The 17,667-nt window shown below is 41.2% G+C and overlaps 2 protein-coding genes across 5 annotated transcripts in view; one reads left to right on the top strand and one right to left on the bottom strand.

The window, feature by feature from the left end:
• LOC121642867 (protocadherin-1-like) overlaps positions 1 to 17,667 on the top strand; it is a 249,334-nt gene that overhangs the window by 61,796 nt on the left and 169,871 nt on the right. The gene's annotated exons all lie outside the window — the stretch shown is intronic.
• Positions 1,481 to 15,770, bottom strand: LOC121642870 (protein starmaker-like). Of its 3 annotated transcripts, XM_041989896.1 has the most exons (10): positions 15,580 to 15,770; positions 13,580 to 13,883; positions 11,524 to 11,616; positions 10,133 to 10,276; positions 9,926 to 10,042; positions 9,739 to 9,825; positions 7,709 to 7,789; positions 7,532 to 7,618; positions 2,176 to 2,410; positions 1,492 to 1,961 (listed from the first exon to the last, which is right to left on the bottom strand). In XM_041989896.1, exons 1-10 carry the CDS (start codon positions 15,655 to 15,657, stop codon positions 1,907 to 1,909), a joined length of 1,281 nt encoding a protein of 426 aa, XP_041845830.1. In that variant the 5' UTR covers positions 15,658 to 15,770; the 3' UTR covers positions 1,492 to 1,906. The 3 variants fall into 3 exon arrangements, with proteins under 3 accessions (XP_041845828.1, XP_041845830.1, XP_041845831.1); XM_041989897.1 differs by lacking the exon at positions 11,524 to 11,616 and having other exon boundaries at positions 1,496 to 1,961; positions 15,580 to 15,753; XM_041989894.1 differs by lacking the exons at positions 9,926 to 10,042; positions 13,580 to 13,883; positions 15,580 to 15,770 and adding an exon at positions 11,813 to 12,443 and having other exon boundaries at positions 1,481 to 1,961.

Here is a 17,667-nt window from a genome sequence, read left to right as displayed (position 1 = left end):
TTGCACCTGTTGATGTCATGAAATGAAGAAACAGACGTTTTTTTCTTTTGTTTGGATTGGACAAGTCCTCTTCTTCTTCTCTCACGGTTTACTGGTTTGAACAGAGTTGCAGCTCAAAGGTTGAAGTTTACACTCCAGCAGTTGAATCTTCTTGGGGTTTGTGATGAGATACTGACATTAAGTTTATTAATTTATACTTTCAAACTGTCCTTTGTTATGTTTCCATCCAGTTTTGGGCTCTTGAACTGCTGATTGTGTTTTATATGATTAAATCCCAGAACTTAAGTTTTATATGCATGAAAACCTGAGTTTAAAACCAGTGTTTTTTGTGTTTTTAAAACCAGCCTCTGGATTCTTAGAGGGTGGCACCTTCATCCAGAAGCTTAAAAATGTTGTGGTGAGGAGGAGGAAGACGATGTGGGTGGGAACTCTGTCGTTATTAACCTCTTCCTCAAACAAGCGGTGGTAATTAACCTTCTCAGGTAAATGTGAGGTGGCTAAGGCATGTGTGGAAAGTGTTAGTGTGTGTGTCGGGTGTGTGAAAATGAACGAGAGGTATGTTAATTATCCAAATTAAAATGATGTGACTGAAACTTGAACTCCTCAAATGATTTAATTAGCCTAATTGTTGGTGTATCTCTCAATTAATTCAGCTGAACTAAGCACATACGTTAAACAGAAGCGCTATATGGACAAATTTCACTTTCTATATCTGTTAGACAAAACAGCAGAAAGCTTGATGAAAATTCTGCTGGAGAAAGTTAAATTGCAGTAAATACTGATCTTGTGGTTGGAAACCAGTCAGCTGTGATGCAAAATATGTGTTATTTGCTCTTAATGAGCTATAATATGACAGAAAATCCCAAATTGTCCCTAAAATCTGCTCAACTGTCTCATTTACAAGCTGGTAAAAACGCTCATTAACAAAGCGTGTTTGTAAGCCTGTCGCGACCTCTGACCTCTGACCCTCGGATGAACATTTGTGATGTCCTGTGATCTAAGAGGGAAACACACAACACACACACACACACACACACACACACACACACATTCCTGCACTTACTGCACAGTGAGGACCGAGTGAAAAGGTCCACATAGCGAGGACCACCCTTTCTGTTTAAATTAGGAACACAAAAATACCATTTATGGACACAGGGTGGCACCCTTCTCCCAAACACTGCCTTAGATTACATTAAACACCAACATTTAAAAAAAAAGTTTTCAACAGGTTATGTGAGGACCAGTCAATGGCTTTGGGTTTTTTATGATTTAAAATGAACTAGAATGCTTTTTCCATTACTGAATATTAATAATTGAAATCTGTATTGACATATATTACATTTGTAAAGGATGGAATTACAAATAACAGGGCAGTTTTGTTTAATGAAAATAGTATTTATTAAAGAGCAAATTGGTTATTTCAGTATAAAGAAGAATTTGAATTACCAGTTTAGCTGTCAAAAGGTAAAGCATATAATGATTTTCTTAAGACATTATGGTATCAGTTAAGCCTATTATCAATTTTCAAAACAACTTCTTTTTAAGTCATATCAATTCTGTGGCTTTTTTCTATGTAAAAAAGAATTAGAATAGTAGTCCTAACTGATAGCTGAGCTGCCAGTTAAAACTGGAAATTTGTTGATCACATTTGATTAAGATGTAATATGATTGTGACCTTTTGTGGTTGCGCATACATTTAGTAATTAATCAAGTGAACTTCAGAAGTGCATGCTTCTTTTTCTGAAAGCTATTCCTGTTCCACAGTGTTAAACACAAACATGGCAGACTCAATCCATAAATAACAATAACAACTGGTGGACATTAGATTTATAACTTAGTCTTGGCAACCAAAAACGCCAGTAACAAGACTGTTGTGCAAAGTGCAGAAGATATAAACATATTGCAACTATTCAAAATGCAGCTTTTGATTTGAACAATATAGAACAGCCAGGTGTTTCCTGAGAAATTTTCCAAAAACTTAAAAAAAAACTGCATGTGTCAGTTCCTACTCAACGCAAACTGCTACATAAAAGATTTGCTGTGATGTAGGCCTCCTAACAAATGAACAGGCATAACAAACCCCTTAAAACATGGGAATAATCACCCTCTTACTCTCTCCCTTATCTTTTAGCACCTATCATCTCAGTTTCCTCCCTCTGTTGTCCTCTTTTAATTCAAAATGCAAGCTTTTTCTTGATTTTAACAATTTCATTGTAGACAAAATATTTCACGTCTTTCCACGACCGTGTTCTCAGGACTGGAGACTCTTTGCAAATACACATCATGCAGTCTTCCTTTGCTGGAACCTTCTTCAGTGCGATGAACTTGGCAAGTTGTCGTTTTACTGCAGTCCTCTCCTTGTCAGTCCAGGGTCTCTTACCTTGTTTCTTGACTTCCATTTCTGGAACATCTACAAAACAAAAACCAAAAGGTGTTTATTAGACATTGAGCTGATAAAGTGCGACCTTATTGAAGTTTTTTTTTTTTACCTGAACCCTGAACCCTGCCTCGATTGACTGATAACAGTAACATGCTTACGTATTTTTTAATTTGTTCTTTTTTATTATTTTAACTCAAACTCAGCTGCACATATTTATCTTTTTATGTTAGTTAGCTTTAGTTAGTTTTATTATTTTTATATTCCTATCTCTTTTCATTGCTATTTGAATAGGTGCAGCTGCAACATAAGAATTTCTCCCTGGAGATCAATAAAGTATTCTGATTCATATGTTTGTTACAATGTAAACATCTAAAATAAAAAGTTTAAAGAGGCCAATTTGTTTTAGATGGTTAGATGTATCACTCCGGGTGACTGACCTGAATAGTTTGAAAATATTTTTCTGTACATTGATAAATACCTAAAGGTCTAGTTCTACGCATTTGTCTTTCTATTGTATTTTTCATAACATTAAGGCCCGTTTCTACCTAGGATCCATAATGAGATGAGACGATTTTAAGATGTCGCAGGAAGAAGCTGCAGCAGTGAGAACTGTCAGTTTCAGAGTGGCTGATTTTATTGTGAGGAGAATCAAAAGATGTCTCAATTGCAAATATTAAATGTATCAAAGTAATTATGTCTCCTCAACCAATCAGATAAAGATCAGAATACAACAGGTGCACCAAATATTATTGACGGTTAACAAATAAATAGTTAAATATTAAGTATGCTCCGCTTCATTAAATCAGACCACAAAAAAAAAAAAAAAAAAGAAAGAAGAATAGACCGCACTGACAGACAGAATGATCAGGACAGATAACTTGCCAGATCAGATGGAGAATTAGCTCATCAGCTGTATAAACAGCAGCATTCACTCTGTAACTGTAGTGCAGGTAATTTTGTAACTGAACAAGTCAAATAAAGTAAACAACACCACCCTTTGGTCTATTTCCATCATCTTTAGTGTATCCAGTAAGTTATGTCTTTTTAATTAACACTGAGCTGATGTTGTTGGTTCTGGAAACTAGTTGTATATTAAAATGTTAATTTGTTTACTTCATCACAAAGGCCGTTTGAGACATTAATCTAAGATGCATTTTCGCTATTCTTGATCCAAAGGAGAGATCTGTATCAGAGTCTGATTCTGAGGACCTGCGACAGATCTCTTTGCCAATAACCCACTATCAATGTTGACATTTATGTTTAGATGCTACAGTCAAAGCCTGAAAATCTGAGGTGGTATTAGAGTGGACATATGAGGTGATTATTATCAAATATAATACACCATCTCCTCATTTGGAAGAAAAAAAAAAAAAAAAAAAGCGAAATGGCGCTGTGCGAGCGGCTGCGTGTTACGGCAGCTCTGCCTCCTCTTTTCCTTTTTTTAGCGTTTTCTATGGTTTTTAGATGTGGTTTTCTTTTTTTCTTTATAGTAGTCAGTATCAGGTGCAATTCTGCACATGGGAAGCCTACTTTTATTACTTTTCTATTTGGACTTCTGCTTCTTTTGGCACTTTTCCAGACTTCGGTGGGGGACACCTTTGGTTTCAGCCACGGCGCCATTGTTTACACCAGGGACCAGCTGTTAGCTCTGAGCGGCACTGCTCTTCTCTATGCGGAGAAGCCGGAGATTCCCGCAGAGATACGGAGAAAAAGAAGAGGCTGCGGAGCAGGAAGAAAGCTCCAGGAGAGGAAACGGAGGTACAGGCCATATTTACCCTCTGATTATGGGAAACGTTCGTTCCCTCTCCAACAAGACCGACGAGCTTGCGGCGCTGACCAGGCTACAGCAGGAGTTCAGGGAATGTAGCCTCATGTGTTTAACGGAGACGTGGCTGAATAGACTTATTCCAGACTCTGTGGTTTCCCTGGATGGATTCAAACTTTCGCGCGCGGATAGGAGTGCGGCGGAGAGTGGTAAGAGGAAAGGCGGGGGACTCGCGGTGTATGTCAACGAGAGATGGTGCAACCCGGCGCACGTCTGTGTAAAGGAACAACTCTGCACCAGGGACATTGAGTTACTCGCTGTGGGCATGCGGCCGTATTACCTCCCGAGGGAGGTAATACACATTATACTGTTTAATGTGTACATCCCTCCCTCGGCCGATGCAGCAGCTGCTTGTGAGCTGCTCCACAGCGCAGTGACTCAGATGCAGACTCGCCACCCGCAGTCCCTCCTGACGCTGGACCTACTGTATGCTAATGTGAAGGACGCATACACCTCCGCCCCCCTCCCCCCGCTTGGACGCTCTGATCACAACCTCGTACATCTGCTCCCTGAATACACACCCAGGGTGAGAAGACAGCTGGCACAGAAGAAGTCTGTGAAAGTGTGGACCAATGAGGCCAATGAGAGACTGAGAGACTGTTTCCAAACCACAGACTGGGAGACACTCTGCAGCTCTCATGGAGAGGACATTGATGGCCTGACCCACTGCATCACGGACTACATCAGCTTCTGTGTGGAGAACACTGTGCCAACCCGGAGGGTGCGGTGTTTCTCCAACAACAAACCCTGGGTGACCCCTGAGCTTAAAGTCCTGCTGAACCAGAAGAAGAGGGCTTTCATTTCAGGGGACAGAGAGGAGCAGAGGAGAGTTCAGCATGAACTCCAGTACAAGATCAGGCGGGCCAAGGACAGCTACAGGAAGAAGCTGGAGGAGCGGCTGGAGCAGAATAACACGTGGGACGTGTGGAGAGGGCTGAAGGAGATCTCTGGATTTGGACAGAGTGGTGCCAGAGGGACAGCTGATGGAGACCAGCGCTGGGCCAATGATTTAAATCTGTTTTTTAACAGATTTGATTCTAACCCCCCCCCCCCCCCCCCCCCCCCCCCCTCCTCCTCCTCTTTACACATCCCCAGTCCAGCATCTACCATCCCATTCCCCCTTCACCTTCACTTTCAGCTTCCCCCCCATCTCCACTTCACACCAATGGACTCCACCACCAGCCCCCCACTGTCCTCCACCTCCCCCCTCTCCCTTACATCGGCCCAGGTGAGGAGAGAACTGAGGCGGCTGAAGAACAGGAAAGCTGCAGGACCAGATGGCATCAGCCCCAGGCTGCTCAGGACCTGTGCAGACCAGCTCTGTGAGGTGCTCAGGTACATCTTTAACCTGAGCCTCAGCCTGGAGAAGGTCCCTGTCCTGTGGAAGACCTCCTGTGTGGTTCCGGTTCCTAAGATATCACACGCGAAGGAGCCGAACCATTACAGACCCGTCGCCTTGACCTCCCACCTGATGAAGACCATGGAGAGGCTCATCCTCGGTCACCTCCGCTCCGTGGTGTGGACCGCAATGGACCCGCTGCAGTTTGCCTACAGGCCAAACATCGGGGTGGATGATGCTGTCATCTACCTACTGCACAGGGCGCTGGCTCACCTGGAGACGCTGGGAGAGTCGTGAGGGTCATGTTTTTTGACTTCTCCAGTGCGTTCAACACCATCCAGCCGGCGCTGCTGCGGGGGAAGCTGGATGGAGCTGGAGTGGATGGAAAGTTAGCTGCATGGACCATCGACTACCTCACCAACCGGCCACAGTGCGTGCGTCTGCAGAACTGTGTGTCTGAGGTGGTAGTCTGCAGCACGGGCGCCCCTCAGGGAACAGTGCGCTCACCGTTCCTCTTCACCCTCTACACCTCGGACTTCACCTATAACACCAGCAGCTGTCATCTCCAGAAGTTCTCTGACGACTCAGCCATTGTGGGCTGTGTGTCTGAGGGGAACGAGCTGGAGTACCGGTCAGTCATCATAGACTTTGTGGACTGGTGTGAGCGCAACCACCTGTGCTTAAACACCAGTAAGACCAAGGAGATGGTGATTGACTTCCGGAGAAGGACACTACCCCACACACCGGTGAACATCCAGGGGAAGGACATTGACCGGGTGGACAGTTTCAAGTACCTGGGTTTTCACCTCAACAGTAAACTGGACTGGTCACACCACACAGACGCCCTGTACAAGAAGGGCCAGAGTCGCCTCCACCTCCTGAGGAGACTGAGGTCCTTTGGAGTATGCAGGCCTCTGCTAAGGACATTTTATGACTCTGTGGTAGCCTCTGCTGTCCTCTACGCTGTTGTCTGCTGGGGAGCGAGCAGCACTGACCGGGACAGGAAGAGACTGAACAAGCTGGTCAGGAGGGCCAGCTCTGTCCTGGGCTGCCCGCTGGACTCTGTGGAGGAGGTGGGTGAGAGGAGGATGTTGGCCAAGCTCACATCCATCATGTCACCCGCTGCAATGTGGAGGGGCTGAGCAGCTCCTTCAGCAGCAGACTGAGACACCCTCAGTGTAGGAAGGAGCTACTGCAGGTCCTTCATTCCCACTGCTGTCAGACTGTACAACTTATCTGTATAGTCATAATACTTTATATTTTACTGTGCAATACCCCCCATTATCAATGTCATCATATTCTTCATATCCCACCATCACCATGTAAATATGTATATAGTCTGTGAGGTTGTTTTTCTTGCACTGTCAATTATATATATATATATATATATATATATATATATATATATATATATAAAAAACACTACATATTTTTTGCTTTTCTTAGACTTCTTTTCTTGTAAAATAATTTATATTGCACCTTCTTGTTGTGATGCATGTTCACCTTATTCTGTAATAAGAGCTTCTGTAACGAGTGAATTTCTCCACTGTGAGATTAATAAAGTCTAATCTATGTATCTATTGCTGTTATCATTAATTTAATTTAAATGTATTATTTTACAACAACAGATAAAATATTATTTGAAATGCCAAATGTAAAATATGTAACCTGTAAATATATTCTTTACGTCCATATAACAACTGACTTAATTTGGGGAGCCTCAAATATTCATTGTTGATCAGAAGTTTGTTTTTTTTAAGTTGGCTTGATTTACAATTGTGCTACTGTAACACTAATTAATTAATTAATTAATAACCTTGTCACAGAAATTGTTACACAATAGAAATTTACGTTTCAACTGAGTATAGACACTCTGCAACACCACTTTAACTACTAGTCTTTTCAAATGCAAGTTAGTGTCTTGTGCAGTCAATTCCACTTATATTGTTCTCAGGAAACATATCTATTGAACAAAATTTAATCTTACCAAGATTATTACGTTCTCTTGTAGCTGCAGTCTTCTTTCGGCCCTTCAAAGGGGATCTGGTGTCAGCAGTCTGTCTCTCCTCTCCATCTGAGAGACATGGCATCTCAGTATAGTGAAAATACATAACACTTTGCATTTAGCACTTCTCTTTTGCAAGTCTTTTTAACATGAACTCACCCCAGTCATCATCAACTTGACGCTTTCGTTTGTTTACATTTTCCTTTTGTCTCTTAACACGCCCTTTTCTATCCTTTTCATCTGTTAAAAAAAAACAGAGCCATTTGGTCAAATAGTGAAAACATAGATGCAGTTTTACAACAAGGTCAATAATGCATAAAAGCATGGGCCTCAGACAGGTTTAATCAGTGTAGCAATCTTTATGTTGGCATGTAGGCATGTATTAGTAATTTCAAAAACTTTACCTTGTTTAAACAATTCTACATGCATAATGTTGACTATTTGCCATTAGTTGTAAATTTTCTGCTTTAGAAAATCCCCTGAAGGCCACCTCATTTGTCAAGTTGAATGTTTATTTATGTTGAAAAGATATGAAAACAAATCTAATCTTTCATTAAAAATGTAAGATTTGAACGTTGCTAAACAGAGGTAGCTAACCTTTATTGTATGAATGTTAACACAGTAATAAATTATCAGTATTACCAGTAATGAGGTGAAGAAAAACTACCCCATTTAGTCAAGTGTAGCCTCTGTACTACACAGCAGTAATAAAAAAGTACTGGATCTTCACAGAATGAATTTTGTACTTGTGCTTACCACTAATGTTCCAGTAGTTGTATTTCTATTTGTTTTACAAATTCTTAACGAAAGTTATTTTGAGTTTCCAAAAGTACACTTTCAAGTATACCACAAGTACACTATCTACTTACTGCCAGTGTATTAGTTATATACTTCTAGTCTATATTTTGTTTAGTTTATTGAAGTATACTTTAAGTTGACTTTTATGAAGTTAAAAATGTTGTAATTTAGTCCAAATATGTATTAAGTTGATATATTTTTTAGTTCACAACAAGTACATGGTCTGTAGTATATTTGCTATTCCTAAACTAATACTCAACCATACTTTTGGCTAAAGGGAGCACGACTCATTGACTTCACCTTATTCTCTACTTGGATTAAGATATATCAGTATTTTGTGGCAGAAAGAGGTAAAATGTATACTAAAGTACAAGCACAAGCTTTAGTATTAAAGTATAACTGTGCCCTGGGTATGCCCTGGACAGGTCGACTCAACTCGGACTCAACTCAGAGTTCTGATTCCACCTAAGAGTTTGTTAAACCTCCTTTATGAAACGGGCCCCTTATCATCCAAATTAAAAAAAAGTACGGATAGAAGGAAGGGAAGTGTTAATGTTGCAAGTGGTGTATAGTTCAGGGCAACAGTGCAGTTTAAGGAAGTGCTCAGCTCCAGCCCGTCAATATAATTTGCCCTGTATTTAACAATATGTCGTTTGTTACACAGAACTTAAAGACACCATCATTTGTAATATATAATGTATGGAAAAATTCAGACACACTGTAATCAGTGGGATAGCTGATGAGCTGGAGGGAGGGCTGGTGGAAGGGATGGTAACAACATAAGGCAGGGGTGCCCAAGTCCAGTCCTCAAGATCTACTATCCTGAAACTTTTAGATGCATCCCTCCCCCAACACACCTGAATTAAATCAATGGCTTGTTACCAGGCCTCTGCAGAGCTGAATGACATGTGGATGAGGGAATTGGGCCATTTTATTCAGGTGTATTGGAGAAGGGTTGCTTCTAAAAGTTCCAGGATAGTAGATGTCGAGGACTGGACTTGGGCACCCCTGACATAAGGTTTAGACCAGGGTTACTCAATTCGGTCCTACGAGGGCAGCAATCCAGCAGGTTCTCCATGTGTCCGTGCTTTGACACACTGACTCAAATGAATTAGTCATTGTGCAGAACTTAGATCCATTTAATTTGATGCAGTTGTGTTGAAGCAGGGATACATGGGAAACCTGCTGCATTGCTGCCCTCGTAGGACCGAATTGAATAACCCTGGTTTAGACTATACATTATCTTATATATTGGGTGTATATGCTTTGAGGAAACTTATTTGTATTTGACTGCTGATATTTTGGAAAGTAAACAAAACTAAAAAAGGACTTAAATTAAAAACACTAAGCTAAACTCAAACACTTCACTCATGCCAATGTTACAGACTTACCCCAACCATCATCATCACGTTTCTCGGTAGATCGCTCATTTTGCTCAACAGGTGGTGTTCCACATCTCTCCTGGTACACCATTTCATCTATAAAAAATATGTTTTGATAGAGTTGTAGTCCTTACATCTTCATTTCAGAAATATATCAATAACACAGTGAGATCCAACTCAGACAAAAAAGCATTACCTGTTTTTTCAATGTCTGGACCAGTTTGACCATCACTCAAATCATCGTCATCATGTTTTTGTTTAGCTGTAGTCATCTTTCGTTTCCCTGTGTTTGTGTCTTCTTGCAACTCTCCATCTATGCAAGATGATGTTTTAGTCTAATGAAATTGCTAAAATCTCAGAAACAATGATGCAGTGAAAGAAGATTCAAGTCACAGAGTATTACCTGCATTTTCAAATCCTTGAATGGTGTTATTAATCCCATCATCCTCATCAGCACCACAACCATCTTCATCATGTCTTCTTCTTGCAGTCTGCCATAGTCTCTTTACAGGTGACCTTGCTGCAGCTGAATGTGGCACCTCTCCATCTGTAAAAATTACATTAATACCAAGTAAAGGCCAAGCTCCATTTCAAGGCTCTTGTGTTAATATTGCCTGGAATTACCAGAGTCATCTTCATCGTGTCTTTGTCTTGTGGCAGTATTTTTTTTGCCTCTAAACTGATGAGCTTATGATGGACAGCTGTTCTCCATCTGATGGAGCATACATTAGAAAGATGCATATGCATATAGAGTCTATATTATAGACAATCCCTCACAATGGCAAAGTTTTTCTGACAAAAAATTACATGTGCAGAAAAGCTTTAAGCCTTAAATCAGTCAAGCAAATAATTTGTTAAGTTTTTTTTCGTACCAAACATGCTCAAGCTTGGGTGGTAGCTGAATTTCTGGCTTTCTTTAAGTATTGTTTTATTACTCATATGATTACTGTTACTGACTTCTGAAACATATTACTACTGTTACTATGGAAAGCACTGGTTCTGTTTCAGTTGCCAGCGGTTGCACTGCAAACTCGGACCTGTTGGTGTTTTACTGATAACTTAGAACCTGGACATCTGGTCAACATTAGGTCCAACTTATCAATATAATTTATTTGAAAGAAAAAAAGATTTTTCAAGGCTTTCAAATCAGTCACAAGCACTGACACTATAGCGTTGACAGTCCTATTCCTAACATAACCACTAATGGTGGGACCTGAACAAACAGTTCAGGAACAGTTTTAAAACCTTTACACTTGTTTTCAGTTTATACTGGTTTCCAGTCAGTCAGAGAAAAGATTTTAAAATCCTACAGATTGTCTACAATCCCAGAATGGTCTAAGTCCAGAATCCATCTTTAAATTTCAGAGAATGTAAACCTAGTAGGACTCTTAGATCCAAGGACTCAGGTCAGGCCTGAGTCTGGCCCAGAGTCCGGGCCGCAGTCCAGACCAGCGTCCAGAATCAACATGGAGGAGGAGCATTAATCTTCCAGTGGAGATTAAACTTTCACCAACTGTCTACACTTTTACATCCAGATTAAAAACTTTTCTTTACTCATGTCTAAAGGTGAAATCTGCACTACATCCTATCTAGACTTTTGCTGCTTGTAATTGTTTTAACTTAATTTATTCTCTTTATATCATTTTATTTATTAAGTTAATTTCTTTTGTTGCTTTTATTGTACTTTTTAATGCTTCCTGAGATGCTTTTAATGTTATATAAAGCACTGAGTTGTCTTATACTTGAAATGTGATGCTCAAATAAAATTGGTTTGTTATGATTTTCATTACATACCATCATGAGCTTCCTGTTGTCTTCCTGCATCCGACGTCCTTCTCTCATTGACACTGTTCAGACCTTTGATTGGGGTGGCTGCATGTCCTTTGTCTATGGAAACATTAACAGTAGAAAATTAGTAAACTTGCTTTTACAATTACATTAAATGAAAGTTGAAAATATGCAGATAGATAGATAGATAGATAGATAGATATAGATGCTGCACACAGTGGACAGAATGACAGAGAATGACAGAGAGATAAAACTAGTAATGACTTTAAAATGGTATTAATATTTATTTACATACCACTGATAACAGAGTCCAGTGTTTGTAGAGTCCTCCCTTTCAGGGACTCTGCTCCATGTTCCATCGCAAACAGAAGTTTGCCAATCTTGGCCACTTGGAATGTTTTATCTGTCTGACGATAATAGTCGCAGTGGACCCTGATATCATGTCCCATGAATCGAGCAACTTGCTCGAGTTCCTGGCTGTCGAGGTTGAGAAGCTGACATAGGGTAGCAACTTGCTTCCTTAATTTTGTTGATCTCAGCAGTTCTGGGTTTTTGGCCTTGCTCTCTTCTGCAAATCTTCTGAGGCAGTCACACCCACGAAGATTGGTAGTTGTGCCAAGCCTTGCAAACAGAAACGGGTTCTCCTCAAGTATGCCAACTTCCCTCCGTTTTTTAATGAGGAAGTCAAGAGAAGCTTTGGTGCGCTCCAGAAGTAGGATGGGAACCTTTCTCCCTCTCTTCCCACGTGTCACCAAATGTGTCAGTCTCTGGCTCAATTGTTTTTCCACGGGAGATAAGGTCTCATATATGTCTTTGTTCATTTGGCCAGTGTTTGTGTTAAGATAGGTCTCAAGGGTTAAACGTGATGCCTCTCCTTCCCGTTTCTTATTGAAAACGATTATTTGTGCAAGAAGGCTCTCACTTAATTTTTTGTACGCTGTAGTACTCACATGCTCTCTTAACTCTGCCATTGCCTCGTTCTCAGCTTTCCTCAGGTAGTTCTGGAGGGTGACTATGTCCTCTGTCAGAGGTACACTGTCTTCTTTGCCCCACTTGCGTTGCTCAATTGTGCTGTGAGCATTAGTCGACACGTAAGTGGACCAGGAGGTATCCAGCAGTTCCTTGAACTTTTTTGCCTTCTTCTCAGCTTTACCATCACACGTCATCAAGCAGTGGCCTATCCAGGTTTCAGTTGCTCCTTTGAGTGAAAAGCCAATTTTAACAGCTGTAGATGGCTTTCCATATTCATTCTTGTTTACATCATAGTTTGACAAATGCCTGGCTGCTTTAATTGCCAGATTAAAATTGGCTGGATCACAAATGTCTTTAAGACTTGCGACATGCTTGTCAATGTCTTTGGCAGCCAACATAAAACGTCCCAATTCTCTTAGTTTTTGTGCAATATATCTGTGCTGAGATTGTTCTCTGCCCTTTTTAGCAAATAATGCATCTCCATATGCACAAATCATCTCATCATTCCTGATATGACAAGTTACACAATCCTGTTGCATGGAATGAATGATCTCTTGTACTCCACTAGATGATTCTCTGACTGGAATAAGGGACGAGGAAGATTTTTGTATTCTGGCTCTTTTGCCGTTCTGACTATCCTCTGCCCGTCCTCTGCACGATTTATTGTGTCTCCACAGTTCAGTTCTCTTGAACATCGCGTAACAGTGTTGACATGGTAGGTAGCTCTCTATGTCTGCTTTCCCAGGGGGCTGTCTCCATGTTACAATCTCACCATTTCCTTCTTTTAAGACACTGGCATTATGTTGCCAGTCGCCTTTATTACGAAGGCCTTCCAACAATTTCTTCCTTTTTTTGGAGCCAACTGGGAAACTAAAAGCAATGGCGACATCGCGTTCCTCACTATGTTTTCTTTCTAGATGTCTGGCTATTTTCAATTGAGCCTTTTTACAGTACACACAGTAATGAGCTTTGTCCCAAGCCCTGGCACCATCCTTTTTTTTGCTTGTTTTAACAGTAATCTTCACCATTTTTTTGCCATCTTGTAACTTCCTTTTTCCTTTTGACTGCATACCTATTTGAACTGATTTACCTTTGGCCTTCTGGTCCTTAGCCTTCCAGATACTAGTTTCACTGGATGAGTGACTGTGGTGATTCTCAGGTGCACTGTGGCAGGAGGACTCTGACTCTTGTGCAAGGACCTCATCCTCACTGGATGATGGTGATGATGGTTTGTAGTCTGCATCAGATCCACTGTAGCTGGATAACAGAGACTCCTCATCTTCTACGGATGGTGATGGTGTTGGTGGGGGATAGCAGGCTTTATCAGGTTCATCACCACGCCTCTCTTTGACAGGTGTATGTTCACTTGATGAGGGGCAGTGGTCCTTTTTGGCCTTCACAGCAGGGCAGAGGAAAAAACAGGAAAAATAATCATTTATCATCATTACTGCCTAATTCAGTGTGAAAACTTTACATTGCCAAATACATGCCTACACCTCTACATATCTGTGAAAATAAAAAGAGTATCACTGTCTAAACAACATGTGGCATGTTTCCTCTTGCTGGACTCTGGCCTATGTATGACTGTCTACATATGGTGAAACTCAATTGAGGTGAGACAATGCAGACATATTTCCTAACATAAAACCCTGATGGCTTCAGATACAAAAAAATTACTTTCCTTAACTGACTACTCCAAATCCAACACAACTGCCTCAAAACTTAAACTACGTGTAGCTTACCATTTACCGTTTAATCCCACACAGACTGTAGCAGAAATGCTCATAATTTCACAGCAGCATCCTAACCACTGCCAGTTGCTGCTTACTCGCCACAATCATGAACTAATCTTTAATTAAACATTTTGGCCAAATTATAGACAAAACAATCACACAGTTTAGTCACATTTAAGTCTTTTTTTCTTACTTTCTTTCAGTTAATTCTCTGTATAAACAAATTTGTTTGCATTTTTTACAGAACATTTCAGGCAGTTTGATCAGACTGCTTTAGGTTGTGCCTACCTACTATATTACCATTACAATCACATTAGTGATTGAACAACAAGTCTTTCAATGTCCTTATATGGCTGAGAGCTCAGAAATCAAACATATAAATCTTACAAACATATAGCTGTGTAATGTAACAAAAGTCTGACTGGATATTCTGTGCTTTGTGAGGCGTAGGGCTTTCATTAGATCACCATCATTAAGAGTGAAAACAAATCAATATTATTACAAATAAATAACTAAACAAACAGACTTTGAATATTACAGCAGCCAAAGGTGATGCTGTGAAGCTAACAACCTGACATTAACAACATAGTAAACCAACTAACATCAGCCTGCATTCAGCCTCATTTATTCATTATTTCTTCATGCAAACTGAAAACTGTTTTACAGAATAAACTGGCCTCTGTCCAGACTGACCCAGCCTGGTTTGATACAGAAACTGAGCAGTAATTAGTTCATATATCTGCTCAGATATTTTGGCTGCTGGAAGTTTAGTTAGCCAGGTGAACTCAACAGGACTTCAACAGCAGCAGGTGCAACTCTCCATATGTTGTCTGCATGTTCCTCACATATTCCACAGCCACAGGTTACCTCTGAGCCTCCATTTAATGCAGTATGTTTTCATTTAGCTTAAATATAGCCTAAACAAACCGTACAGAGGGCCACGGCCACACAGCAGCCTGAGCTGAGCGTGGAGCATTGATAGCAGTTGTCACGTGTTCATGTTGACATTTCTGCATCTCATTTGGGTTTCTGTAGTAACTGTAACGGTAACTGCCTGCTGCATCTGCTTACATGAAGTTTGTTTTTCATAATTAGCAACAAAAAATACGAAGTAATTTCATAGTAAATGCGCTGAAACAGGGACTGAGCTGCAGGAGGAGATTAAAGGAGAGGAGCTGAGAGGCTGGAGAAGTCCTGTCCCTCTCATTTAAAAAAGAAAAAAACAATTTCCTTCCTAATCATTACTTTGGATAACTAAATTAACACTAGTAAATTCTGCACTGCCACTGTCATTGTTTTAATAAACTACACAAAGTGACTTTAAAACCAAAATAAGTGCAAAGAAAAAATGACTTACCCGAGCATTTTCAAATCTCTCTTCGCACTTTTGGTGGTGATTCCTTAAATTTCGAAGTCTTCTCTTAAATCTGTCCATGTTAAATGCTGAATATCGGAGACGAGCTGAAGGAGGGGAGAGACGCAGGTGTCCAGGCAGGTCTTAACAAGCCTGAACTCTTCACCTCGCTCCTCGACCTCTGATTGGTCAAGTAATCAACACACATCAGCGTGTTGGGAAGCACACACACAGGCACAGCTCTCACCCTGAGAACTCAACCTTAAACCTCATTAACCCTTTCATGGTGCTCTCCTTTAAATTGTCACCCTAAACAGAATTTCAAACAAATCCTAAAATTATGAATATAGACACCTCATTAAACAGTTAAGAAAAAACGTTAAAATTTGTGATTTATTTATTAAGGAAATGTATGGACAAATTAAAATAAATTAATTAATAAATGAGTAGAGAAATATATTAAAAGCAAATCATTGAATAAATATGAAAAATAACAAAAATCATGATTGATTGATTGATTGATTGTAAAGACTTTCCAGTCCGTAGATTTCAGTCTGTCATTACACCGCTTAGAGACTGTCGGTCCACTTGTCGTGCCCCACCACCATAACACTAAATAACATAATCTAAACTTCTGTAAAAATGAATCCATTGGTGTCTAACTGTCTCTATCTGTTCCCGTGATGCCATCTCACTCTACAATTCAGTCTGTCTGATAAACTCTCAGCCATAGAATTAGATTTCTTAAGTAAATGAATGTTATGTTGGCAGAGCTGAGGACCCAAGCACAGGGAGAATGAGGCAGGATGCAGAATGGTGCTGGTGAAAAGGTTTATTTTTCCACAAAAGCAGGGAAAGGGAACCACACAATACAAGGATGAACCACAAGGATCTGACACAGGCAAACTGAAAACCACGGGGTATATATGCACAGAGGGAGTAATAAGGAACAGTTGAAGTGAATGAGTAATTAGACCAGGTAAACTAATGAGACAGAAACACAAACCACAGGAACACAAGAGGGAAAACAGGAAAACTGGACTAAACGTGGCAAAACCCAAAATCCAGACAAAAACTAAAACATGACACAAACGATGATCTAAACAGAAAACTAAACAAGAAAAAAGCCAGAACTGGAAACCAAGATCAAAACAGAACTAAACATGACAAACCAAAACCCTAAACCATGATCAACACAGGACTAAAAAAACAAAAACCACAAACTATAAACCAAGATCAAAATATATCAAACCAAACAACAGACCAGTACCCAACAGAGGAACCATGACAGTCCCCCCCCACCACCAACAAAGTCCAAACTAAATAAATGGTTCAAGCCTGGCGGGCGGAGGGGGTCCGGAGGAGGGACCAGGCCCAAGCACAACAGTCCAGGACTTAGCTCAGGAGGTCGATCCAGAGGCCGGGAAGACTGGGGCAGGATCAGATCTCTGAAGGTCGACCCAGAGGCCGAAAGGACTGGGGCTGGATATCTGGTGGATGACCAGAGGGCTGCACGAACAGGAGCTGGACCTCTGGAAGACATGCAGGCTGGAACTGGATCTCTAGGAAGCGCGCAGAATGGAACAGGGACAGGAACTTAATCTCTAGGGGGCTCTGTATCATCCACATTATGGCAAGCCCAGGTGCCAGAGGCAGAGGAGGAGCAATCTCCTTAACGGCGTGGACCACAGGTGGCGGCACAGGAGCAATCTCCTCGGAGCAGGTGAGGAGATTCTTGACCTGAGACTCCATCAGAGCCATGAACCAAGAGCAGGTGAGGAGCGTCTTAACCTGAGACCTCCTCGGAGCCAGGGACCAGAAGCGGGTGAGGAGCGTCTTGACCCGAGACCCCCTCAGAGCCGTGAACCAAAAGCAGGTGAGGAGCATCTCGACTTGAGACCCCTCGGAGCCAGGGACCAGAAGTGGGTGAGGAGCGTCTCGACCACTGACCTCCTCGGGAACAGGAGCCAGAAGTGGGAGAGGAGCGTCTTGACCATAGACCCCCTCAGGAACAGGAACCAGAAGAGAGGCTTCTTGACCAGGGACCTCCTCAAGAACAGGAATCAGAGTCAACGTGGACTTGGGCGCAGG

This window comes from Melanotaenia boesemani, chromosome 7 (assembly GCF_017639745.1).
Source record: "Melanotaenia boesemani isolate fMelBoe1 chromosome 7, fMelBoe1.pri, whole genome shotgun sequence".
NCBI classification, from domain to species: domain Eukaryota; kingdom Metazoa; phylum Chordata; class Actinopteri; order Atheriniformes; family Melanotaeniidae; genus Melanotaenia; species Melanotaenia boesemani.
Note: the sequence above shows the minus strand (reverse complement) of the source record. Positions and strands in the feature narration are given on the sequence as shown.